This window comes from Myxocyprinus asiaticus, chromosome 13, assembly GCF_019703515.2.
Source record: "Myxocyprinus asiaticus isolate MX2 ecotype Aquarium Trade chromosome 13, UBuf_Myxa_2, whole genome shotgun sequence".
NCBI classification, from domain to species: Eukaryota; Metazoa; Chordata; class Actinopteri; order Cypriniformes; family Catostomidae; genus Myxocyprinus; species Myxocyprinus asiaticus.
In genome coordinates, this window is record NC_059356.1 from 22,108,447 (window position 1) to 22,135,577 (window position 27,131).

The window sequence follows — 27,131 nt, forward strand, 5'->3', positions numbered from 1 at the left end:
CATCATTTAATATTATATAATTACTTCTTTAAGAAGTTCTCATCTGTGTCAAAATTTAGGATCTTAATCTTATGTTATTGATCTCTCCATCTATAGTGCATCCGGAAAGTATTCACAGTGCTTCACTCTTTCCACATTTTGTTATGTACAGCCTTATTCCAAAATGAATTAAATTCATTATTTTCCTCACAATTCTACAAACAATACCCCATAATGACAACGTGAAAGAAGTTTGTTTGAAATCTTTGCAAATTTATTAAAAATCACATGTACATAAGTATTCACAGCCTTTGCTCAGTACTTTGTTGAAGCACCTTTGGCACCAATTACAGCCTCAAGTCTTTTTGAGTATGATGCTACAAACTTGGCACACCTATTTTTGGGCAGTTTCTCCCATTCTTCTTTGCGGGACCTCTCAAGCTCCATCAGGTTGGATGGGGAGCGTCGGTGCACAGCCATTTTCAGATCCCTCCAGAGATGTTCAATTGGGTTCAAGTCTGGGCTCTGGCTGAGCCACTCAAGGACATTCACAGAGTTGTCCCGGAGCCACTCCTTTGTTATCTTGGCTGTGTGCTTAGGGTCATTGTCCTGTTGGAAAATGAACCCTCGCCCCAGTCTGAGGTCCAGAGCGCTCTGGAGCAGGTTTTCATCAAGGATGCCTCTGTACATCGCTGCATTCATCTTTCCCTCGATCCTGACTAGTCTCCCATTTCCTGCCGCTGAAAAACATCCCCACAGCATGATGCTGCTACCACCATGCTTCACTGTAGGGATGGTATTGGCCAGGTGATGAGTGGTGCCTGGTTTCCTCCAGGCATGATGCTTGCCATTCAGGCCAAAGGGTTCAATCTTTGTTTCTCATGGTCTGGGAGTCCTTCAGGTGCCTTTTGGTAAACTCCAGGCGGGCTGTCATGTGCCTTTTACTGAGGAGTGGCTTCCGTCTGGCCACTCTACCATACAGGCCTGATTGGTGGAGTGCTGCAGAGATGGTTGTTCTTCTGGAAGGTTCTCCTCTCTCCACAGAGAAATGCTGGAGCTCTGTCAGAGTGACCATCGGGTTCATGGTCACCTCCCTGACTAAGGCCCTTCTCCCCCGATCGCTCAGTTTGGCCAGGCGGCCAGCTCTAGGAAGAGTCCTGGTGGTTCCAAACTTCTTCCATTTACGGATGATGGAGGCCACTGTGCTCATTGGGACCTTCAATGCTGCAGACATTTTTCTGTACCCTTCCCCAGATCTGTGCCTTGATACAATCCTGTCTCGGAGGTCTACAGACAATTCCTTGGACTTCATGGCTTGGTTTGTGCTCTGACATGCACAACAAACTTCTTTCACGTTGTCATTATGGGGTATTGTTTGTAGAATTTTGAGGAAAATAATGAATTTAATCCATTTTGGAATAAGGTCGTAACATAACAAAATGTGGAAAAAGTGAAGCGCTGTGAATACTTTCCGGATGCACTGTAAATATATTTCCCTTCGCTCCATTCTTATTTTTCTCCTTGATATTATTTCTCTCCACTCCATCCTTGCATTCGTGGGGACTCTAATTTGTCTTTGTAATTTGCTTTAAGGCTGTAATTCTAATTTATCTAAAAGTGTATTGCTTTATATTGTTTCTTAGTAATGGAGGTATTATACTACCTCCATTACTTCAATCTTACAAGTGATGTCAAATTTATTTGTATAGCACTTTTCACAACAGCCATTGTTTCAAAGCTGTACATGAAATTATGCTATAACAGAAAATGAATGAATATAATGCTAATATTAGTTATCTTTAGAACTATTAATGGTTAAAGTTAGTAAACGAAGTGCGTGTGTATATACAATGTTTATCAGTTTATTTATTTCAATATATTTTTTAATATGGGGAAAAAGTGTAAAATATAGTTATATTGGGTCTTATGATCTTGACAATTACGCCATGTTACGCCAATTAAAGACATTAAATTAGTAGTCTGAGTAACCCCTCCCCCATCCCAAATGCCCACCTATGATATCCCTCAGCCCACCCTAACTTAGCTGTCAGAAGCCAGGCCTGGCTGTACGTGCATTTTATTATTTTATTTTTATTAAAAGTTATTATTTTCCTTTTGTGTCCTAAGGCAAAAGTCCCTCATGAAGAATGTAATACTTTAAACAATAAAAAAAAAAAAAAAAAAAAAAAAAAAACATTATTGTGTCGCAGGTAGGGTTGCCACCCGTCCCGTAAAATACGAGATCGTCCTGTATTTAAAGATAAAAATGATGCGTCACGTATTGAATCAATACGGGACGCGTTTTGTCCCATATTTAAGCTGGTCAGATGGTGTCACGTTGAAATCATTCCAGATCGCCAATTTAACATTGATATAAGTTGGAAAATTTGCCTACGGTTTTGTAAGGGACCGTCTGAAAAGTCCACAAATGGTGGTAAAACTGTGGAGTTGTTTCTATATAAATGTTCAATAAGATCAAACTATGTATGAATACAATCATAAAGACAAGTACAGGTGAAGGAAAAAAAATATGTATAAACCATCCAAAATGCATATATAAGATAAAGATTAAATCGAAAAAATTAAAATAAATATATTTTTAACATATAAATGAAGTAATTTGTATTTTATTTTATATAAGTCATGGGTCAGGAAAGTTCTCATTTTAGAATATAAGAAAGGATATAAAATGTTTATTAATAATGCATATTAACTCAACACATTTATTGCTAAAGACAACAATGTGTCCCATATTTTAAAACTTCAAAAGTGGCAACCCTAGTCGCAGGTTACATCTGTTTTTATGGCATCTTTTCAAAGTATAAGCCCAGTATAAGCTCTTCTGGTAATCTTTCAAATTCAGAAAATGGCAATGGAAAATGTTTATTTTTTATCTTGCAATCTCTTATTTAATGGCTAATTAGTAAGGTGTGCTGTTTGGACAATGAATACAATCCTTTATGAAAAATGACAGCTGCTTCTTTTCATAAAATGCAACTGTAGCCTCCATACAATTGCTTCACGTCTGCTTTGACAACATGGGGAGATAGATCACATGATTGCACATAACTTAATTATTTCTCCCAAATCAATAAACATGAGCAAACAACTTGAAGGGGAAATTCCAATTTTCTGTTTTTGTCTATTTAACCAACCCCCGAAAAAAAATTAAAGATGTTTACTATGTCCTCTAAGGTAAATACGATGACCAGAAAAATATATTCAAAGGTAAATGGTCACATTGTTTGGTCTGAATAATAGCACAAAGAGAAGCAAATGAGGTTAGCCGTGAAAAATACTTTTAATGTTGTTTCCAGTGTGTATCATAACAATAACAATATACCCCTGAAAGGTATATATGCTTTGTGCAAGTCAAGTACAATTAATATACGTCACTACAAGTACAAGAGCACAGTATCTTTTTAGAGAGTTACACAGGACACATGGGAGGGAGTGTTAAGACATGGAAGGTGGAGAAGATTAGTGCATAAATCATGTGAATAAAGTTATGAAATTACCATTAATCTTAATTAACACACATCATTTAGAATTCATCTCTCCCTGGTTTCACATTTTGTCTCACAAATGACAGTAACAAAACACTAGAAAGAAAATGGGAATGGGTAAAAAAAATTACAGAGCAAATATACTGTTGGGTTCAATGACTCTTCAGGAATAAGATGTGGATTGAAATAAAAGGCTTCTTGGTGATTAGTAGGCATGGTTGGCCACATAGAGAGATTCTCCAGCAGCAGCACCCTTATCTCCTGCAGACACATACTTCCCAACACAGGCCTGGCTGTTATTCTGTAAAGGAAAATAGAAAACAAGGCAATAAGAGCAAAGTTGATGTAAAATGCCAAAATAAATTACTATAAACAGTAAGAGACAGTGCTTGAGAAAAGAACATTGCTGTTTAGAAATATGTCCTTTTCTTTTGTATTTTTGTGGTATTTGTATAACCAGATCAGTAACAAGGAGATAATATAGTAAAATGATCTTAAGTTAATGAAAGACTCCAGCTTATTTGGATTCTCATGGCCCCTCAAGGCCCCCCATGACGTGTCACGTGACTACATTCACTTTTATGCGCTACAGGACACTTGCCAGATTTGGTTGGATTTTTCAAAATGACGGAAGAAAAGTTGGAGCAGTGTCTTACACAGCCAGTTATATGTACTTTTTAATTATGATCCGATCCAAAATCATGCGTTATTAATAGGGATGTGCTTCGTATTCAAATAACAAAAATCACAATTCGGTTTTTCTGCACGTGTTTAGAGGTCTTCAACCCGATCCGAGTCCGAAGGTACCCAATAAACCTACAGGTTTTGGGCCAGGTTCGGGTCAGTTTTTCCAAATAGGCTATTGGGCAAGTTACGGGCTGTTCACACGTGCATAAAAGACATGTAAACATGCACTGGACAGATGTCTTTGATCGTTGTCCCACAACTCACTTTTTTCAGCATACTGCGCAGGACCATTGCATTTTTTTAGAGACTGTTAAGTTTAAAAAGAACTTCAATATTTATTAATGCATCTTGAGACACGTGTGTTCTGTTTCAACATTTGTTGCGCTGCATCAAGCTTTTTCAGCGCTGCTGTAACAAATCGACATTCTGATGAAGTTCAGGTTGGAAAGTAGGGCTGGGTGATAGGACGATGTAATCAGATACTGACGATGTCTTACAAAGATCTCGATGCAGATTGCGAATAGATGATGATCGACAATATCGGGAAATGGCAAAACCATGGATCTGGGAAGTCGCCAAATATACTAAACAGTGGCCAGGGTGTGAAACTAGCACCCGCCACCTGCAAAATGCAACAAGGCTGAATCCAGTTAGCAAGTTCCTCATCCAAATGTATTTCATGCACGGGTAATTTTGCTCATCTACCCGCAAAAGGCGGGCGACCTGTAAGACTACTCTGAATGACACATGACAAGAAATGCTGTCAGTCACAAAGACAAGTGTTTGAAGAAACACACTTTATTATATTTTTAAGAACAGCCAAAAGAGAAGCCATCAATGCTTTTGTCTGATTCGCTGTTTGTTCAGAGGCATGCAGCGCAAGCCTGTCTCGTGGAACAAGCGCATGTAAAGAGTTTTCATTCTATTTTCTGTTTCATTAATCTGAAAACTGTTTACAAGAATAATGTCGTCTATGAGAATGCTCCGATCATCTCAGAGGTGCTGTGAGTTTAATACGCTTTATTTACTCACGGTTAGCATGCATTGCGGATTCCGTGATGCAAATAGAGCCGTTGGAGACGGTAAATGTTTGAATTTGGAAAGTGAACCTGCTCAGGCAGAATTACGCATTTTCCATGTATTAAGAATAAGCCTACGTTGCAGGCAGTGACAGAGATAATTTTTGTTCGACTTTAATGTGATTTTATCATTTGAAAATCTAAGTATTGTGCTATTTAGGCTCATAACTCACTGTGCACTTTATTCCCTGCTGATCTGAGATTGTGTCTGACGCATCCATGGCAATAAGTCTTCTATATTTCCGTGTCCCGACTCCCGATAAATAACAGAATAACCGTTTGTGAACTCTCACGGTTAACAAAATATTACAAAAGTTTACCGTGCACATATTTAGGGTATTTAGGCACCTTTATCATTAAACATTAAATGCATGCAGGACTTAAACTTTTAAAGTCCTCTATACTGTTGCAAGAATTCTGTCTCTTATATGAATTTAAGCCATCAGCTTTGTACACAGCCAGGGTAAACTGCACCTTATCTTTGTGTTTGGAATCGTTTTGTAAATCAGACACTGTTCTCTGTAATCCTTAAAATAGACATGCTGCACCTTTGAGATGCAGATTCCCTGAGCACGCACTCGAGTGCCTGTGCTCGCGCTGCTGTCGTCCAGCACGCACTTGGCTGAACAAATAATATTTCACATAAGACTGACATTCACGTGGATTTATAATAGGCATCTCAAAATAAATAATAATTGATTGATTTAGAGCTCAGGCCCTTTGGGTTTAGAGGACCCTGGGCAACAATCAGCCCAATCAGCCCGGTGCTTAATCCGTCCCTGCCTGTAACTGAATTGAGCAGCTATTTTAACATATGATAACCATATGTTTATAGACTGCAAACATTGTCACTGCTATTGTTGAAGCTTGCAAAACTGGTACTTCCATACTTACGAGAGCTCTCTTTACAAACTCCTCCTGGCATGCCTTGCCATTCTCCTTCTTGCCACCCCAGGCTTTGAGTGCTGAGGCCTGCAGGGCACGACCATAGGAGAAGGTCAGGGCCCAGGGCCTGTGTAGGGGACATTGGTTCATGGCATTCAGGTTGAGTGTGGCCTCCTCCTCACTCTGGCCTCCAGACAGGAAGGTGATGCCTGTTTAATGATGGGATATTGAGAAGGGGTTTGGAAAAGGCTGGAATATTAATGCATTGTTAAGAGATTATCATGAGAAGATAAAGACTCTGGCATACTGTGTTTCTGTGCATGTTTGAGTAATTTAAGATATTTACTAACCAGGCACAGCAGGAGGAACGGTACGGCGGAGAGCTGTAACAGTTGCCATGGCAATCTCCTGGGGGGTGTTCTTCTGGGAACAGGAGTGTCCGGCAGTCACCATGTTGGGTTTGAGCAGAGTGCCCTCTAGGTAGACATGATGGTCTGACAGGGCCTTGTACATGGCAGCCAGAACTTTCTCTGTCACATACTGGCACCTCTTAAGGTCATGGTCACCATCAGGCAGAATTTCAGGCTCTACGATGGGCACAATGCCATGCTGGGGAGAAAGCCAACAGAATGTTATCATATCAGTAAGAAAATAACAGGGCTCAATAAGCAGAAGGGCCCAAGGCCATTGTTGTCAGGACTGTCGCTTGCACTATCAGGCCAACGCTTAACTGTAACTATGTTTGCATTTGTTGATCATGTACAGTACATGCTGTTTAAGTCTCGCAAACGTTGGTTTCCTGTGATGTATTGAACAATGCTGTTTTGAATAGGGATGCCGCAATTATATGGTTTCAAAATGTCACGGTTAATTTAACCGTATAAGAATTTAGAATATACGGTTAAAAACCGTGAAATGTTTTATTTACACGTGGCACAAATATGATGTATATAATATATAAATAAATAATATAAAAGAGTTTTTCGATGTAAACCTCTCTCTTTTGCTTGTGTCCTGGATGGTTAGAGCAGCTGTTACTATGGTTACGGATGGTGGCCGCGTGGTGCTTGGCCATTTGTCATGGACTGAACGTGAGCTTTCAATTCACATGTATTTAGCAGTTTTCCTTTTGTATGGCTGCACTAAGAGTCCATACATCCCTAAGAAACAAGCCCACTTACACATTTAATTGTGATATGCTTTTCTTTTTTTTTTTTTTTTGCCTCAGTGCTGTTTCATAAAAATAAATTTGCAAATAATTGTAAAACCGGTTAACTGCGTTAGAAACTTTTTTCTCAGATGGTAATCTAACCGTCTCACACTGTGGCATCCCTAGTTGTGAATTTTGCAGATTTATATAGTATCACCAAAGAATAGTTATTCATCTGAATCACACAGATGAGGTTGTCGAAATTGCAAGAATGATTTCTCATAATCTTGAAAGAATCAGTTAGAATGGGTAAAAAAAAAAAAAAAAAAAAAAGAGGTCAACCGATAGTGGATTTTGCAGATATTGATAACTGAGGTGTGGAAAAGGCAGATAACAGATTTATTGGCCAATAGTTTTTAAAATTGATTTATAGAATGTTAAAAAAAAATTATTTGTCTCTTCTTACTTTGAAAGGCACAGACAAATTAATTTTCATATTTATTTTTTTTTCCACCCAATTTGGAATGCCCAATTCCCAATGCGCTTTTAAGTCCTCGTGGTCGCGTAGTGATTCGCCTCCATCCGGGTGGCAGAGGATGAATCCCAGTTGCCTCCGTGTCTGAGACCATCAACCCGTGCATCTTAACAACTGGCTTGTTGAGCGCATTGCCACGGAGACATAGCGCGTGTGGAGGCTTCACGCCATCCACCGCAGCATCCGCGCTCAACTCACCACGCGCCCCACCGAGAACGAACCACATTATGGCGACCACGAGGAGGTTACCCCATGTGACTCTACCCTCCCTAGCAACCAGGCCAATTTGGTTGCTTAGGAGACCTGGCTGGAGTCACTCAGCATGCCCTGGGATTCGAGCTAGCGAACTCCAGGGGTGGTAGCAAGCGTCTTTTACCACTGAGCTACCCAGGTCCCCAGGCACAGACAATTTGATTATCAAATCAAAATATACATTGACGTTTGGATAAAAATATGGATGAATATTGTCAATGATGAAACATACATCACAGCAGCTTGAAAAAATTCCAGAAAAAAAATTTCTGGAATTTTCCAAGCTACTTAAAGGTATAGTTATCTTAGTGCATGTAAATTTCTGACCCACTGGAATTGTGATATAGTCAATTAAAAGTGAAACAATCTTCTGTAAACAATTGTTGGAAAAATTACTTGTGTCATGCACAGAGTAGATGTCCTAAACGACTTGCCAAAACTATAGTTTACTAATATGAAATCTGTGGAGTGGTTAAAAAATTAGTTTTAATGACTTCAACCTAAGTGTATGTAAACGTCTGACTTCAACTGTATATCAGTCTACCACTAGTTGAAAATTATAATCAAATGACAGTATGCCATTTTTTTCCAGCAAAAGTAAGTTTATGAATTTATATCTGGCATGGTGATACATTTTAATTATATAATTTCAGCTGTTATTGCAAATTAAAAACCTAATAAAATTACAGTTTTTGTAAACACAAAAATTATTTATGAAAAATATAAATATATTCCTCTTTGAAAGGGTCAACAGAAAAAAAAAATCCTTACTGTTAAGTACTGAATAATCAGAATATATTTTTTTAAGATTTTTTTTCATATTTCTTATTTCTTTGTTGAATAGTAATTGTATGAAATCTCACCATCTGGCAGATGCTAGCATAACGGGCAAGAACATTGGCATTCTCCTTGATGGCCAGGCTTGAAGGGGTTGTGGGGGTGATCTTCAGCACACACCTCCATTTAGCAAAGTCTGCTCCATCCTTCTTATACTGAGCACAACGTTCATACAGGCCATCCAGACCTGTGGAAATGTTATACATTTTTAGTTTAGTAGATATCGAGTAAATTATAAAAGCATATAATGCGATTGTAACTTGTCAATTCCAGCTGAAGTCTAATTCCAGTATGTCATCAATGAAGGATACAGTTTAGAAAGATAATTCATTCAAAATGAAAATTCTGACATCATTTACTCACCATCATGTTGTTCCAAACCCATATGACTTCCATTCTTCTGACAAACACAATAGAAGATGCAAGACAGAATGTTAGAATTTGACAGCCTCAGTCTCCAATCAGTTTCATTGCATCTTTATTGCATAAAATGAAAGGGAATAGTGACTGAGCCTGTCAGTGCCTAACAATCTGCATTGGCATCTGCTTTTGGGTTTCACTGAAGAAAGGAAGTCAAAAAATTAGGGTGAGTAAATGCTGACAGAATTTGGGGGGGGGGGTTCTATCCTTTTAACCCCACAATAATCTAGTTTATATTCAAACATGAGAGTAATGGACGTCAAACTTTTAAAGCATCTTTAAACACCACGGCTCTTTCACCTTGTGTGGTGGTCTCTCCATTAGTGCCAGCCAAGGGAACCACACCCTTGTCCACTTTGATGCCAACTACCATGCCCCTCTCCTTGAGGAGCTGGGGGAAAGATTTGCCATCATCGGTCTTCTGGTAGAGGGTCTCATGGAAGAGGATGACTCCACCAATGCAGGGCTTGATGCGGTCGTCTGCGGTAAACAGCAGCTGGCGGTAAAGTCTCCTGTTCTCCTCTGTGTTCTCAGCATTGATGCTCTGGAAACGCTTGGCCACGCTACCTGCACAGTACAAAAAAATAAGATAGAAGAGAAAGTATGAGATGGAGGACCAAATTGGAGACTAGTGACTAGCCTAAAGAAGGACAAACCAAAGGCCCAAAGTTGTACCTGTTGACTCATCAGCAGCAAGAATGCCTTTGCCGGGGGCAACAATCCTCTGAGCGATATCGCTCAACTCTTTCTTCTGCTCTGTAGTGAGGAATGGGTATGCGTGAGGCATGTTGACTCTAGGGAGAATGGTGTAGGAATAAAAACAATCATTACATAATTATTATTTTTAAGATGGGGTAGCTCAAATTTTAGTTGTGTGATGAACCATGAATCAAAGTGAAATATTAGAGAAAACACAAAAGCCACAGTAACAAACAGGGAAACAGTAACGTGTGGAGATTAGGTGCACTTAGTAACTTTTTAGTTTTTGTCATCTTGGGCTTACAGTGACCAAAAAGACAAAAGGTTACAAGACTGTATACTTACCGTCTTTCATGAGGGCACGGACTACAATCCCATACATTATTGCGAATGATGTACTTGATAAAATAATAATAATAAAAAAAAAAAACAATGGGAATATATAAAACTATTGTTTTTAGGTTGTTCATTAGAAGTATAAAAATAATATGTTCTTTGGGAGTAAAACTTTTTTTTAAGGAGGAAATAATTACTGAGTGCACCTTTAAGTTATGACACAGCTGTCGGGTTAATTCAACACTCACGAGCCCAAGCAAGGGCAATGTGTCAGATGGGTGTGTACTTGATCACGAATCTTAAAGGCACAGATTTCTCGTCTACTACCTACTATATCTCTTTTGCTCTGATGCAACATGTCCTTGAGATGCGTGACTGACCTTATACGACACATAACAGTCAAAGCGACTAGCTTCCCGATTCAGTCCAACATAAATTAGATCTCGGCACTAAATAATAAAGAAAACTCACCAATTAAACGCGGTTGACGATGCGATGGTTTCCAAGTCAGGGTCTCAACACAACCACGTTATGTTCCTGTTGCAATAAAGGAAATAAGATGTGATGAAGGCAAGTAATCTTTCGCGACGGTATTTTAGCCAATCAGGACGCGCCCTATGCTTTGATGGACAGGGAGCATGAAGCGATACTGATTCTGACGAGAGAGTGATTGGCTGCTGCGCTTTGAGAGGCGTGTTTAAATGTGACGTCATTAAAGGGGGTGTTGTTTACAACAATCAAAGGCGGTTATATGTTTTGTGATACGTGACGGGCATCACATGCTGGAGGAGACAGCAGTGATGGTAGTGACGTGATGTGGGGTTCTGTTACTAAACATGTCAGCGAGTACATATGACCTTGGCATGCTTGTGTATTTTAAGAGCTTATTTAACAGGTCATAAAATAACACACTGAACACTAAGGCTTTTCTTACAGAATGAACCCAGATATCGCACAGTATAGTGATTCTCTGCGTGCAGTGCATCGGAGAGCTCGAGTTCCACCAGAGGCTCTTATCATTCCAGTAACACCTCTAACACTACTCAAGTTGCATTCAGCCAAAGGCCACATTAAATATAGACACTGATTTATTGGCTGAAAGCCAACAGTCCAGCTGTACACCAGAGAGTAGATTTTGAATAGGGAAGGTGGTCTAAGAATGGGTCTTTGAGATGTACAATAACCAGCACAGTCAACAATAGCTACAAATGCATTCATGAATTATTTAGTAATAGTAATGGGTTCTTTATCGACTGAAATCCGATGGTAAATCTGTACCTCAAAAATAAGCACTGACATAAAAAATAAAGCCTGCTTGTAAAGCCATGCTTATCCATGTGTGATTAAAACAAAAAAATTTGGACATGCAACAGCAGCAAATTATTTGACAACTTCTACAAATACTCTGTATGCTAGTGTAGACTGATATTGCAGATACACAAGTAAAAATCAGTACTTTTGCACTTTGCAATACAAAATGAAAGAGGCAGGAGAAAGCATGCTTTTTACCGTTAACTGGACGAAGGAAGATGAGCAAGAGCAATCAGAGGAGATGAAGGAGGTCTGGATAGTCTCTGATGCTCGTCTGGAGCTGGGTGACCTGTATTTATTTAGAAGTTGTGACCTTTAACATTCCGTGGGGTTTGGCTAATCTTAGCTGCAGGCAAACCCACGATGCAACTGGAGAAGGGCGATGTGACATTCAATTATGCCAGCATGCAGTAAAGAAAGGTTAAAGAGAAAGACAGCGAGAGGCATGGACATTATTGCTACAAACAAATATGAATTATATGTGCATGAATACACTGCAAATTAAATGATGACGAAAGATCAGATAAAGGTTTTGGAAACACCAAATGATAAAATGGTCTACAGATAATCTGAAGTAACCTTTGGGGTGATGGTTTCTAATATTACTCTATGCACTCCCTTTGAACCATCAGTATGGTACTCGGCTCATGAGATTCCTGCCACCAGGAAAGGGATCTGCTGTCATGTTTGATGCTATCATGGCCCTCTCTCAATTGTCATACATAACCACCTCAATAAGCAAGAAAAACATATAGATAAGATGCAGAAAAACAGTAGGTAGGAAAATCTGTAGTAAAAATAGGAGCTCCCTGTAGATACTTAAAAAAAAGGAACATTTGTAGTTGTAGTATGTTTCATAAGGTCAAATATTTGAATAAGATAAAGATAAATCTCAGATAAATCCAAGAAATATGAGTGTAAATGTGAGTGCTATATCTTGCCAGCGTTATGAACAAAATACCGGAAGCAAAGCAGTTTTGCATGGGAATTCTTTACTTCTTCCTAAATGTATGATTACAAATAATAATAATAATACATATTAATAATTCATATAAAACCATCAGTGAGAAGTGAAAGCCATAGTATGCTGATTAATTTTATCTTAAGTTTTTTTTTTTTTATATGGTCACATACAAAATCATATTTGTTATTTCACAAACAAGATGATACCTTGTAAACAATTAGAATAGTAAACCTCCTGAACTGGCTTTCCTGGTGCAGATTACACTTGTAAACTCTTAGGTATCATGAATACAAAATCACTATTTTAATTGTAAAGACCAATAAGTTAAATTAATCTACATCTGGTAAGCCGGCACTGTATGATGAAAGCTTATTTGTTTTACAATTGCATATACATAGGTAAGCATACAGTTCTTGTTGACATTTTAAGTGTGATGGAATATCTAAATTTAATATAAAATCACAAATAAGTATTACTGCTGAAAACGTTTTATGTTATGACTTATGAGGCCATAACAAAAATGCATTTAAATGTGTAAATATGCCCTTAACTACTTAAGGTGAAATGTATAAACAATTTGTAGCTGGTTGATTTGCAAGCAGCCAACCATATCCTCTCGCAAGTTCATGGCAATTCTTTCAGCCATAATCTGTAATCTTGGTTAAATCAAATTCTCTAAGATACAACCTTAGCTTGAATTTACAGGCATCTTTTCATGGTTCTATAATGCTTGTGTCCCTCAGGAGTTGTTCCTGCTGATGATGTTTTATTTAGCAAGAGCTATATAACTTTAAAAAGCTGTATTGCTACTGAGGGGTACTTCTGTTGACTTGCTGTTGGACTTGATGTCCATAACTGTAACTTCTAAATCTTCTAGAAGTACTCTTTTAAATGTTTATTTATGGTCAGATCAATGACATTAAATAAGAATAATACAATAATGTCACCTTATGGATGCAGAGCGTACAAAACAAAGAATTTAGCTTGTGTCTAGCTTAAAACAGACCCAAGTAAGTGTCACTTGAATTTTAGCAGTTTGAGTTTATAAGGCATCTTTTTGAGTGTGGAGGGCATTCCTCCCACCATCTTTCTACTTAAACTTGATCTCAAAACAGAAGCAGTTGATGGAGTCACATTCTGGAGGTTGACAGGTACAGGCACAATCCCACATTGCACACTGAAAAAAAAAAACAGATGACAATGTCTACCATTTTTTTTAATGCCTTATAATAATATCCTTTGTTTTCATTTATATTATAAAACAGCTTGCTATGCAGATGTTTGAATGATGTTGTTCACTTATTAAGCAGTAAGAAATAGACAATGAGAGACTTACATTAGGGGAAGGACAGGAGTAGTCAAGACAGGAGTGTAGAGAGGGTGGACGACAGTCACAAGACTGGGCACACACTAGACAATACTCACAGGGAGAGAAACTTGCACAGCAATCTGAACACTGAGGATCACATTTGGCCTGCAAAGGGAGAAAACTGTTACAGACTGGAAATACTGGAAAGTGAGGGACTTACATGGAATATATTCACAAAAATATTTTTCTTAAGATGGTTATTTTATATCTTATGCTTTAGTGTGTCAATTGGAAATATTTATATATCTCTATCTATCTATCCATCCATCCATATATATATATATATATATACATACAGCTCTGGAAAAAATGAAGAGACCACTTCAAAATTATCAGTTTCTCTCGATTTACTATGTGTTTGAGTAAAATGAACATTTTTGTTTTATTCTATAAAGTACTGACAACATTTCTCCCAAATTCCAAATAAAAATATTGTCATTTAGAGCATTTATTTGTAGAAAATGACAACTGGTCAAAATAACAAAACATATGCAGTGTTTTCAGAACTCGAATAATGCAAAGAAAACAAGTTCATATTCATTTTTAAACAACACAGTACTAATGTTTTAACTTAGGAAGAGTTCAGAAATCAATATTTGGTGGAATAACCCTGAGGAAATTCAACCTGCCACAGGAGCTGCTGATACAGTTCTACTCAGCAGTCATTGAGTCTGTCCACTGCACTTCAATAACTGTCTGGTTTGGTTCAGCTATGAAATCAGACTTCAGAAGACTACAAAGGACAGTTCGGACTGCTGAGAGGATTATTGGTTGCCCCCTGCCCCCCTTCAAGTTTTCCAGCCAGTGAGGAAAAAGGCTGGAAAAATCACTCTGGACCCCACTCATCCTGCCCACTACCTTTTTGAACTGTTGCCTTCTGGCCGACGCTTCAGAGCTCTGAGCACCAGAACCGTCAGGCACAGGAACAGTTTTTTCCCTCAGGCTATCTACATCATGAACAGTTAAATTGCCCCATTGAGCAATAACTATGTGCAATACACAATTCAGTCTTTTTATATTTATCCAACACATCCAACCTCTTCTGCAATTTCATTCCTCTGGGAAAAACAAAACAAAACATTTGCACTTTACATAACAGATTTGTATTTACACTGTACATAACAGATTGTATTAGATTTTCACTACCCATGTGTATGTGTGTATGTATGTGTATAATTATTTTGTATTTTTTATTATTATCTATGTCTTGCTGCTGTTTTTGTATGGTTGTACACTGGAAGCTTCTGTTACCAAAACAAATTCCTTGTATGTGTAAGCATACTTGGCAATAAAGCTCATTCTGATTCTGATTCTGATTTGCTTTCATGTTCTCTACCAGTCTTTCACATTGCTGTTGGGTGACTTTATTCCACTCCTGGTGCAAAAATTCAAGCAGCTCGGCTTTGTTTGATGGCTTGTGGCCGTCCATCTTCCTCTTGATCACATTCCAGAGGTTTTCAATAGGGTTCAGGTCTGGAGATTGGACTGGCCATGACAGTGACTTGATCCGGAGGTCCTCCATCCACACCAGAGAAACTGATAATTTTGCAATGGTCTCTAAAATATTTCCAGAGCTTATATATATACTGTATATTGCTTTTGCAAATAGAATTGAATGGAAGTAGAATAGGAGTCCTGCAACAGGTGGTATGGCCCCCACAGAGCCCAGATCTCAACATCATTTAGTCAATCTGGGATTACATGAAGAGACAGAAGCAACTGAGACAGCCTAAATAGATAGAACTGTAGCAAAAAAAGCTATCCAAAATGATTGAAACAACCTTTCTGTGTGCAAGTTAACCTAAGAGAATTGGTGCTTTTTTAAAGTCATAGGGTGGTCACACTAAATATTGATTTAGTTTTTTTTTTTTTTTATGTTTACTGCACTTTGTATGAAGTACATTGATTGGGAATGAACGAGATGGACGAGTCTGGGTTTGGCGGTTGCCAGGAGAACGGTACTTGTCTGACTGCACTGTGCCAACTGTGAAGTTTGGTGTAGGGGGGATTATGGTGTGGGGTTGTTTTTCAGGAGCTGGGCTTGGCCCCTTAGTTCCAGTGAAAGGAACTCTGAATGCTTCAGCATACCAAGAGATTTTGGACAATTCCATGCTCCCAACTTTGTGGGAAGAGATTGGGGATGGCCCCTTCCTGTTCCAACATGACTGCACACCAGTGCACAAAGCAAGGTCCATAAAGACATGGATGAGTGAGTTTGGTGTGGAAGAACTTGACTGGCCTGCACAGAGTCCTGACCTCAACCCGATAGAGCACCTTTGGGATGAATTAGAGCGAAGACTGCGAGCCAGGCTTTCTTGTCCAACATCAGTGTCTGACCTCACAAATGTGCTTCTGGAAGAATGGTCAAAAATTCCCATAAACACACTCCTAAACCTTGTGGAAAGCCTTCCCAGAAGAGTTGAAGCTGTTATAGCTGCAAAGGGTGGGCCGACATCATATTAAACCCTATGGATTAAGAATGGGATGTCACTTAAGTTCATATGCGTCTAAAGGCAGATGAGCGAATACTTTTGGCAATATAGTGTATGTTGTGACTATAAAAATCTAAAATAAATCAAAACTATGTTATATTTTAGCATCTTCAAAGTAGTCACAATTTGCCTAGAATTTGCAGACATGTACTCTTGACATTTTCTCAACCAACTTCTTGAGGAATCACCCTGGGATGCTTTTTAAACAGTATTGAAGGAGTTCCCATCTATGTTGGGCACTTATTGGCTGCTTTTCTTTATTATTTGGTCCAAGTCATCAATTTCAAAAACTTGGTTTTTTTTTTAGTAAATTTTAGTTTTATAATGAAATAAATTAATATGGTGGCACAATATATTTTTGTCTACAAAACTAATTTCAAACATTTAAGCATACGCCTTCAGATCAAAAGGTTTTTAAGATCACGAGAAACATTTCAGGCAAGTGACCCCAAACTTTTGAACGGTAGTGTGTGTATATTAAACAAACCCCTACCATCAAGTATTGAACTTTGGCATGCAACTCCCATACTGTTTTGCTACTTCCTACAATTGTGTGGATAACTGAGAAGAGCTGCACTATTACTTTTCTTAGCAACCAGACTTACAACTTTTGCCTGGTGAATGATAAAAGAGGTCAAATCAATTTGCATTGAAATAAGCCATATCTAGAAACCAATATATCATAGAGACTGTTCTCTTTTGATTTGGGCCAGAAAGCAACCACTTACCTAGATCAACCTTCTAGAACACTTTTGCATTGTGGCGGTAAGATTCACCCAATTTTTTTATGTTTTTGTTGCTGTTTTTAGCATTATATATTTATTTTTGGTTTACTTTATTGTGAATTGTTTTTGCCTAGACTGGGGGCTGGCAAACAGCATATTTCAATACCTCTGTAAAGATATGTGACAATCAAACCTGAACTTGGCTTTTAGTTCCAACATGTGTATGGATCATAAGGCAAGCTGTGGATCAGAAATTCAGGCTGAACCTGAGACTGCAAATGTATGCTCTAATGGGTCTTATTGGACTTTTCTGAATCCTGGACAATCCTGAATATTTACTCAGTAACCTCTTACACTGAATCATTTATTATTTATCATGAACTACCTCGAGACAGTGATGGCACCACAGCACACCCGCCAGGACAATCATATAGAGCCCCACAGAGATCATGATGATGGCAGGGAGTGGGAGGGAGAGAGCCCACATGGGAACAGCCTGACAGCGAGAAACAAAGGTGAAACAGACCGAGTACAGTTGTAGTAGCATACAGTTGTATGCATATTTCCCTTCTGATGCATGTTCTAACACATGCACATTCACATAAGCATCTTCCTTTAGGATAGTAGGAACAGAGCTGTGTTATCACCTATGTTAAAGCCCTGGCTGTAACTTTTACGTCTACATACTACATACTACTCCAAACACAAGCTATGATCCCTCCATACATAATAATAACGCATATTTGTTGATGTATGTCTATGAACAGAATAAAAAAGTTAGCAAGCCACAAAACCGTATTACGTACCATTATAACAGTTCTGCATGCCCAGTGTAATTGACCAGAGTTTTCCGTTATCTCCGGAGATTTATTTAACTGAATTACATCAGATGTTTACTGTGTATAGCATGCTGCATGTGTGAAGTTGACCATTGTTGTCCTAGCAACGAAGATACGACTTCCTACGAGTGTACGGCGACTTGGAAGGACCAAACGTCTTTTGAACACTGGATAAGAATGGACAATGTTATGGACGATGCATTGGTCTGTTTAGTTTCTTTGTATTTTTTCTGTATATATATTTACAATACCAGTACTTAAATATATGCATTAAAAAAGAATTACATGTCTGTGCTGATGCTGATTAAGGTTTTCATGAGCATACATATTTATTTTATTTATTTATTTTTTTAAGTAACGACGCCCTCTGGTGTTAATTTTTTGGAAAGTGTGGGTCGCTATGCCTGAGAAATTGGTCGCAAAAGACTCACAAAATAGCCTAAAAAAATTTTGTAGTTTGTTTTATTTAGTATAAACAAAGTGTTATGATTCCGCATTTGTTAGTCTACTTTATTGCCTTTATTCATTTTGTTCAAATTAAATATATGCCTATGAATGGCTACATTTCTATTGTAAGAATGCTCTTGAAAATTCTGCTCTAGGCAGCCTGTGTCAGTATGGTAGTTATGTCATTGATAAAGAGATCAAGGCTTCAGTAAAAGGCTTGGAGGAGTGTTGGGAGAGAGAGCAGAAAGATGGGCAACAAGTGCCACATTGTTGCCTGAAACAACATCGAAAACAATATTTGCCACGTTAACAGACAATTCCAGGATGTTGAAGCAGTCCCATACAAACCCGAGGACCACTGTCCATTCACTGGGATCAATGGATCTGAAGAGTATGGTGTAAACATGTTGTATGTCAGCACACAAGTGTATGATTGAAAGAATCATTTTATTTTAATAGAGATTTTGGAAAATGTTTGATTACCTGAAAAAGCAGCTTTTTGACTGTTATTCTAGTCATCCATGCCCATACACCTGTATCACTGGCACTATTTCCTCCACACAATATTGCTGAGAGAGAGAGAGAGAGAGAGAGAGAGAGAGAGAGAGAGAGAGATGAATGTGTGTGAGAGAGATGCTCATCCTTTGGATTCTTCTAATTCATTGCTTTTTCACAAGCAATACCTTGCAGCCATTAATCACGAGACTAACTGTAGACAGACTGGACCATTTTCACTCAGGAATCATATGAAATGTAAATTTTAGAGAGAAAAGATCAGAGTTGCATTTTATGCTCTAAATTCAGAGCAAATACAGAGTGAATTGGAAATATCGTTTTTGTTTTGCTTGTGAGTTTGTGAGACTAACAGTTTCAAAGGTCCATTTTGTTTTGCTTGGTCATGGTAACTAATATACGTGGAGTGCTACTGGTCACATTCTCATCCTCCTCAGTGAAGATGGAGGTAGAACTGATGAAACCAATCTGATTTGCTCCAGTGTACCCACTGATCCACGACTGGTAGTTAGAAACTCTGGCATACACACCAGGGTAATCAGGATGAGCACAAATATAACCCCAACTCACAACACCAGCCTGAATCCAAACAGAGCCCTGCTTGATGACCATCGGACCTCCAGAGTCACCCTGTACAGTGACAAAGAATAAACAAAGTTCTGAGATATTTTAAGTTTCAGATATTTCCTTCGTTGTAATATGTGTGTAGTCACTTTAATATTCCATATTTTCCCCTATTCCAACTTAAAGTGATAGTTCACCCAAAAATGAAAATTCTCTCATAATTTACTCACCCTTCTGGCAATCCCAGATGTGTATGACATTCTTTCTTCTGCTGTACACAAATGAAGATTTTTAGAAGAATATTTCAGCTCTGTAGGTCCATATAATGCAAGTGAATGGGTGCCAAAATGTTCATAAGGAAAAGTACTCCAGACAACTCTGGTGGTTAAATCCATATCTTCAGAAGTGATATGATAGTTGTGGGTGAGAAACAGATCAATATTTAAGTCTTTTTTTTTTTTTTTACTATAAATTCTAAAGTCATACACATCTAGGATGGCATGAAGGTGAGTAAATGATGAGAGAATTTTCATTTTTGGGTGAACTGTCCTTTAATATGCTGAGACTGCTACAGTAAGTAACCCATTGTTAGAAAGTGTAACCACTGTGACTCTGTCAAAACATTCCTTTGTTTTTATGAGTGACTCAATCAGCCTGGCCTAGCAACATTTTGATTATCATCAGTAATTATTTTAGCAATTCTGTCTGGTGATGTTAGCAGTGCAGAAAATACATACACATACATCTCTCGACCCAGATACATGATGACGTTTGAAGGATCAGGGTTACTGAAAGGAGGGACAGAACAAGCGTTGACCATTTTCACATTCTTTAAGAAGAAAGAATGACTTTATTATAGCAGTGTCGGTCTTTGAATTAAAGAGAATTGTGTGGATTACCCTGGAATGCATTGAACTGCTGTCAGAAAACATTCATTGTTGATGAGGGGGATCCACCAAATGCAGAGGCACAAAAACCATAAATGCAAGGTATGCAATGCATAGGGATGCCATGTAAAGGGGGGCACCAGCGGCTCACTAAATGTAAATGCAATCGGCCTCCTCGAAAATGTTGTTTTACATACCCGCTTGGAAATGTGTAGTTGCGCCCCCTGACCAAATGTCCATGGTCATTATAAAGCAGGGTTGTGCAAAATTCAGAATTGACTCCCTTTTAATTCATGAGTTGGAATTTGTATTGAATTGGCCACGGCCAACAGGCAGTTGAACTGGAATTTGAATTGGAATGATAGGAAGTGGAATTTATGGAACTGCAATTAAAAGAAAATCAATACAGTCACGGTCAAAACAGTCAAAACACACACTACTTGGACTTTCATTAGTCCAAGACACATTTTGTGACATACAATTATGTTATTATGTTTTACCATGTATGCCTATTTGTTCCCTAAAAGGCAGAATTAAATTTTTAACTTTTTAGATATAAAATTTCCTTAAAAAAATAACAAGAAAGCTAAAATGAACAGCCATCAAAATATATTTTGCTTTTTGCTGTACAGCACTAGAAATGGTCCACCATGTTGTTAGCAAAATACTTCACGAAAATAGATACATTTATATATATATATATATATATATAAATATACTTATTAATATGAATTTTACATATTTAACAATTGCATATTAAAATTAAGTTAACTTTACAAATATTACTTAAACTCTGTCAACTAAGTCCTATGACAACTGCTTCCTTTATTTACATGGTTTTAACTGTTCAATATTCTGAGCATCTCAGCAGATCTCACCATTTCTATAAACATATATTTCACAGAGAGTGATATGCTTGCTGTTTTAAAGGAATATTTGTGGTTCAATACAAGTTAAGCTCAACCGACAGCATTTGTGGCATTTGATTACCACAAATTATTGTTAATTAATTTCGGCTTGTTCCTCCTTTTCTTTAAAAAAAGCAAAAATCGAGGTTACAGTGATGCACTTAAAATGGAAGTCAGTGGGGACAATGGAGGGTTTAAAAACAGCAGTGTGAAGCTAATAATTTTGTAAAAGCACCTCATGTATTATTTGAGCTGTAAAGTTGTTTAAAATTGTCATTTTTACAGTTGTTTTAGGGTTTGCTAACATTACAACGTCATGGTAACAAAGTTGTAAAATTGGCTATAACTTTACACAGAAAAGGTTAGTAAGTGATTTTATCACATTAAAATCATGTTTACAAGCATATCCTTTACAGTATGTCTTGTGGCTATACTTTTGAAGAGTGAGTATTCACTTCCATTGTAAATGTCTCACTGTAACCTCGCTTTCTTAAAGAAAGAGAGGAACGAGTCGATATTCATTTTTTTGTGCTAATCAGTATTATGCCACAAATGCTGATGATTGATCTTAACTTATATTGAACCCAGAATATTCCTTTAATCCAATAATATCACATTTTGCCTTGCATTGAGATGCATTGCTTGCGTGGAAAAACTACAATTATCAAGTAAATCTTTCATTGTTTTTTCAGCATTATTTAGTTACCTGATCTAAGACTTTTTTTCACTGTAATGTTTCTGGAAATACCCCATTTGTTTTGCATGTGATAATACCAGAACATGTTTCATGATATACTGAAAAATCAAATGTATTATTAAAAAAATAAACGTCAAAAACAGTCAAATGAATTTCTTTGAATTTCATTCCATTTTAATTCAACTTCAATTTGAATTCAAATTCAAATTGCAATTCTACATCCTTTTTGCTACCTTAATTAAAATTCCGACCAAATTTAGGAATTGAATTGGGATTCCTCATTCAATGCTGAATGGCGCACATCCCAGTCATGAAGACTGACCTGCCATGGCTAATAACCCATCCATTCAATTCAAGTGAATGGTGGCCAGAATTTTGAAGCTCCAAAAAGCAGATCAGGTCAGCATAAACATAAACCATCAAACTCCATCTAGCGCTCTGCATGCATCAAGCACTAGGAAGTGTAATTGGGCTGGAAATCACAAACATGCCTAGAGACTGCAATGGCAAGATGTACAGTGAAAAGGAGTTTCGTTTTGGTCTGTTAAAACCGATTGGATTACTTCAGAAGACATGAATTAAACCTCTAGAGGCTTATGGATTACCTTTATTCTGACGTTATCTCCTTTTTGGAGCTTCAGAGTTTTGGTCACCATTCACTTGCATTGAATGGACCTACAGAGCTGAAATATTCTTTTAAAAATCTGTGTTCAGTAGAAGAAAGAAAATCATAAACATCTGGGTTGGAATGAGGGCGAGAAAATTATGAAAGGATTTTCATTTTTGGGTGAACTATTCCTTTAATAATAAAAAACAAAACAACAACAACAAAAAAACATCCAGATTGCAGTCACTGCATGGAAAACTTGAAGGATCAGTTATAAAAACTATATCAAATCAGTGTTGTGGAAAAGTATTTGCCCCCATCCTGATTTCTTCTGTTTTTGTGTATATCTCATACTAAATTGTTTCAAAAAATTCAAACAAAATGTAACAAAAAACAAAGGCAATATAAGTAAACACAAAATACAGTTTTTAAATGATAATGTTATTTATGGAAGCAAAAAACTTACCCAATACCAGCTGGGCCTGTGTGAAAAAGTATTTGCCCCTTTAGTTACTAAATCCCCAAATCTATGAAACTGCATTCATAATGGGGTTCAGCTGGACTAGACACACCCAGGCCTGATTACTGCCAGCCCTGTTCAATCAAATCAACACCTAAACAGAACTTTTTCGGCAGCATGAAGTTGGCTAAAAGGTCTCACCCAGTAATACATCAGTCTGGGAAGGGTTACAAAGCTATTTCAAAGGCTCTGTGACTCCAAAGAACCACAGTGAGAGCCATTATCTCCAAATGGAGAAAACTTAGTGAAGCACAGTAGTGAACCTTCCCAGAAGTGGCCGACATTCCAAAATTCCTCCAAGAGCACAGCGATGACTCATCCAGGAAGTCACAAAAAAGCCAAGGCCAGCATCCAAATAACTGCAGACCTCTCTCGCATCAATAAAGGTCACTGTTCATGACTCCACTATCAGAAAGACACTGGCCAAAAACGCTATCCATAGAAGAGTGGCGGGGCGAAAAACACTGCTAACCCAGAAGAACATTAAGACTCATCTGAATTTTGCCAAAACACCTTGATGATCCTCAAACCTTTTGGGAGAATGTTCTGTGGACTGATGAGTCAAAAGAGGAAGACAGGTGTCCCATTATATCTGGCGTAAATCAAACACAGAATTCCACTAAAAGAATATCATACCTACGGCCAAGCATGGTGGTGGTAGTGTGATGTGTGGGGATGCTTTGCTGCTTCAGGGCCAGGGCGACTTGCAACCAGAAAATCCTAAAAGAGAACGTCCGGTCATAAGTCCAGGAGTTGAAGTTCAAGTGCAACTGGATTATGCAGCAAGACAATGATACAAAGCATAGGATTAAGTCCACCTCTGAATGGCTCAAAAGAAGCTAAATTAAAGTATTGGAGTGGCCTAGTCAAAGTCCTGACTTGAACCTGTTGGAGATGCTGTGACAGGACCATAAACGGGAAGTTTATGCTCGATAACCCTCCAATGTGGCTGGACTAAAGCAGTTCTGCAAAGAAGAGTGGGCCAGAATTGCACCACAGTGTTGTGAAAGACTGATCTCCAGTTATCGGAAGCGTTTGGTTGCAGTTGTTGCTGCTTAAGGTGGCACAACCAGCTATTAAGTTTAAGGGGGCAGTTAGTTTTCCACATGGGTGATATAGGTGTTGGATAACTGTTTTGCTTCAATGAAAAAAAAAAAAAAAAAAAGATTTGAAAACTGTATTTTGTGTTTACTCAGGTTGTTTTATGTTATATCTCAATTGAAGATCTAAAACAATTTAGTTTGAAAAATACACAAAAACAGAATAAATCAGGAGGGGGCAAATACTTTTCTACAGCATTGTATTTAATAACACACAAGCACAAGTCCTTTTGTTTACTTTTGTGAACTGTTTTTATTTTATTTTTTTTTGACTACCTTCAAGTAGCTGTAGTTACAGATAAGAGGCTGACATTCAGAAAGTTCCATGTATAAATCTGAAAAGTGTCATTGGGAGGTTTCTAATCTCTTAACAAACAATTACAACTCTCCTACTTGACCATATGAGGTATTTTTATTATCTCCAACAACAGCTGCAAAACAATAACAACAAGAAAAGGGTTTCGGATGAAACAGATGATTTCTTTATGGTCATAATCAGCTGTATACTAAATAATCTGAGTGATCTCAGATATGGGTTGTAATGGCAATACAATTACATAAAAAAATAAATTCACAAGTAAAGATTTGCAAGAAATGTACACTATTCGTTACAACAGTAAGTAACTTTGACAAGGCAGATTCACATACCAAATGAGAAAACATCATAAACTTTTGTAAACCAATAAATAAATGGGCATTGTTCAGTCAAGCTGTCAGATAAAATCCTACAAAGCAGCACAGAAAATAAAGCATCTGGCCAAAACTGCTTCATCCATTCTGTTTCTTTGTTAATTATTATTATTATTATTATTATTATTATTATTATTATTATTGTTAGTTTTTTTTAAGACTATATGTTATTTTTTTAAAAGCCATACACATTTTTATGAACTACTCAATATAATTTAAAAGAAAAAGTGCTTTAAGGAATTGTTTAGCTGTGAGCAATATATACTTATAAATGAGAGAAAAGTAAATTACAACATTTTAGAGAAGGTACAGAAGATGAACACAATATGAAAGGTACGTTTTTAAGATGAACACTAGGCGGCGCCTTTTCTTTTCTTTTCTTTTTATTATTATTATTATTATTATTATTATTATTTGGAGTCAAAATTAATTTCAGACTCAACTAGTAGTTAATTACATCAACATAACTAACCTCGGACCAAATCTACACATTTAGTTGAGGCACTGCCAATAAAAAATAGTCAACTCGACTCTGTTAAATATTAAATTTAAATACAAATTGAATACCTTAAACATTAGGCTACATTCCCGTTAAGAATATACGCGATCGAAAACACCGGAGACAGGAAATTGAAAACAGTCGAATCGTGGAACACTTTCGCGTTCAGGAAAAATTTGGATAAACTAGAGACTGACTCCTATATAATTCTCATCATTCTTTCATTGTAACCCAACTTGTTTTACCCCCACCTGAGATGAAAAAAAAAAAAAAAAAAAAAAGCACCTGTGACTGTATGAATGTCCTAAGGCTGATAAAAACATGAAAAAACATTCAGTCAAACAGAAAATAATTAATCACAAAAAATTTAGGAACTTGTAACCCTTGACAAAAGACTTTTAGACTAAAGTCTAAATTTGTATTTGTTAAATTTGGCCTTGTAATGTAACATTTTAGGTCAGAGCAAAATATGTATAAAGAAACAAGATGAAAGTAAAATTCTGTATTTGTGAAGGTATAGCTATACTAGCTGATCTTAGTAGACTTTCGAGCTTTCACTTTACATACATATATTGGCAATGTGATTTAAAAGCCCTCTGGAAAACATTATGAAATGTGTACTGTATATTATTCTTTTTTCATTCAACTGTGTTTTAAAGTTCAACTACTGTACATCCCCAAATAATTGATTATGCTTGTTTTAAATACATGATTTTTGACCTATAGGCAAACGTCATTTATACGTGACCTTTCATGAAAATGAGGTATTTTCAAATGCCTGGATCGTTGTTGTAAGTCTCAAAAATGGGCTGTAGACTTAATTGAAATTAAAATTTGTAGGTTAATTTTCAGCTAGCCTATATATATATATATATATATATATATATATATATATATATATATATATATATATATATATATATAAATATAATTTAATTATAATAATATAATATAATATTAATTAATATTAACTATTTAAATATTTTTCCTATTTTATATCAATATAAAAGCCAAAATGTTAAATTAAGTGAAGAACTTGAACTTAGGCTCAATAATGATAATAATAATAATAATAATAATAATAATAATAATAATAATAATAATAAAACACCTCAAGGAAGCACAAACTATTATTATTGTTATATATATTTTTTATTTTTGATACTTCAGTACTTCAAAATATGCTTAGGGTTTCCTGATAATGTTGTAGCTTACACTTTTCGAATCATCTTAACTTACGTTGTTTGTTATCTACCCTTTGTTCTGATATCACTGCTCCCATCTCTCATCTGATCAATAGAAGTCATTTGTCTTTCTTGATCAACAAGTAATATATATATAAATTATCTGGACTCCGCCAGCAACTCCTAAGCTATTAAATGTACTGCATACCCTCCATAATATTTTTGTAATTAGAATCTGTAACTCTGTTTTGTTTTATACCCCTGGCACTTCTGCAGTTAAAAAAAGTTGTCCTAGCTACAAAATGGCTTAGAAGGATCAATTTTATTTGTAATGAAAACGTTTGGTAATACAAATTATAGAAGACAGATTGGCGGTAAGAGAGTAATTTATGTGAAAATATATACAAATATTTAAATGTATGTTTGTGCTGAAATAGATTTTCATGAACA

General features: G+C 37.0%; 2 protein-coding genes across 3 annotated transcripts; both read right to left on the reverse strand.

Annotated features, from left to right (window-relative positions):
• Positions 1–3,256: 3,256 nt before the first annotated feature.
• LOC127450911 (fructose-bisphosphate aldolase A-like) lies at positions 3,257–12,010 on the reverse strand. 2 transcript variants are annotated; one of them, XM_051715385.1, is made up of 8 exons: positions 11,875–11,951; positions 10,837–10,902; positions 10,006–10,124; positions 9,631–9,897; positions 8,937–9,097; positions 6,487–6,745; positions 6,146–6,345; positions 3,257–3,786 (listed from the first exon to the last, which is right to left on the reverse strand). In XM_051715385.1, exons 3-8 carry the CDS (start codon positions 10,115–10,117, stop codon positions 3,691–3,693), a joined length of 1,095 nt encoding a protein of 364 aa, XP_051571345.1. In that variant the 5' UTR covers positions 10,118–10,124; positions 10,837–10,902; positions 11,875–11,951; the 3' UTR covers positions 3,257–3,690. The 2 variants fall into 2 exon arrangements, with proteins under 2 accessions (XP_051571345.1, XP_051571346.1); XM_051715386.1 differs by lacking the exon at positions 10,837–10,902 and having other exon boundaries at positions 11,875–12,010.
• Positions 12,011–12,663: 653 nt separating this feature from the next.
• Positions 12,664–18,171, reverse strand: si:ch211-198p11.6 (uncharacterized). Its single transcript, XM_051715394.1, has 4 exons — positions 18,033–18,171; positions 17,612–17,722; positions 13,977–14,114; positions 12,664–13,817 (listed from the first exon to the last, which is right to left on the reverse strand). Exons 1-4 carry the CDS (start codon positions 18,033–18,035, stop codon positions 13,731–13,733), a joined length of 339 nt encoding a protein of 112 aa, XP_051571354.1. The 5' UTR covers positions 18,036–18,171; the 3' UTR covers positions 12,664–13,730.
• Positions 18,172–27,131: the final 8,960 nt, after the last annotated feature.

Excerpts from the sequence above, each read along its gene's own strand:
- LOC127450911 (XM_051715386.1), bottom strand. The coding sequence starts at position 10,117 with ATGCCTCACGCATACCCATTCCTCACTACAGAGCAGAAGAAAGAGTTG. Across the intron at positions 6,746-8,936 it reads ATGCTAGCATCTGCCAGATG|CATGGCATTGTGCCCATCGT; the intron begins GTGAGATTTCAT and ends CTTTCTCCCCAG. Across the intron at positions 6,346-6,486 it reads CGTTCCTCCTGCTGTGCCTG|GCATCACCTTCCTGTCTGGA; the intron begins GTTAGTAAATAT and ends ATCATTAAACAG.
- si:ch211-198p11.6 (XM_051715394.1), bottom strand. Across the intron at positions 14,115-17,611 it reads GGTGCCATCACTGTCTCGAG|GCCAAATGTGATCCTCAGTG; the intron begins GTAGTTCATGAT and ends CTCCCTTTGCAG. Across the intron at positions 13,818-13,976 it reads ACTCCTGTCCTTCCCCTAAT|TGTGCAATGTGGGATTGTGC; the intron begins GTAAGTCTCTCA and ends TTTTTTTTTCAG.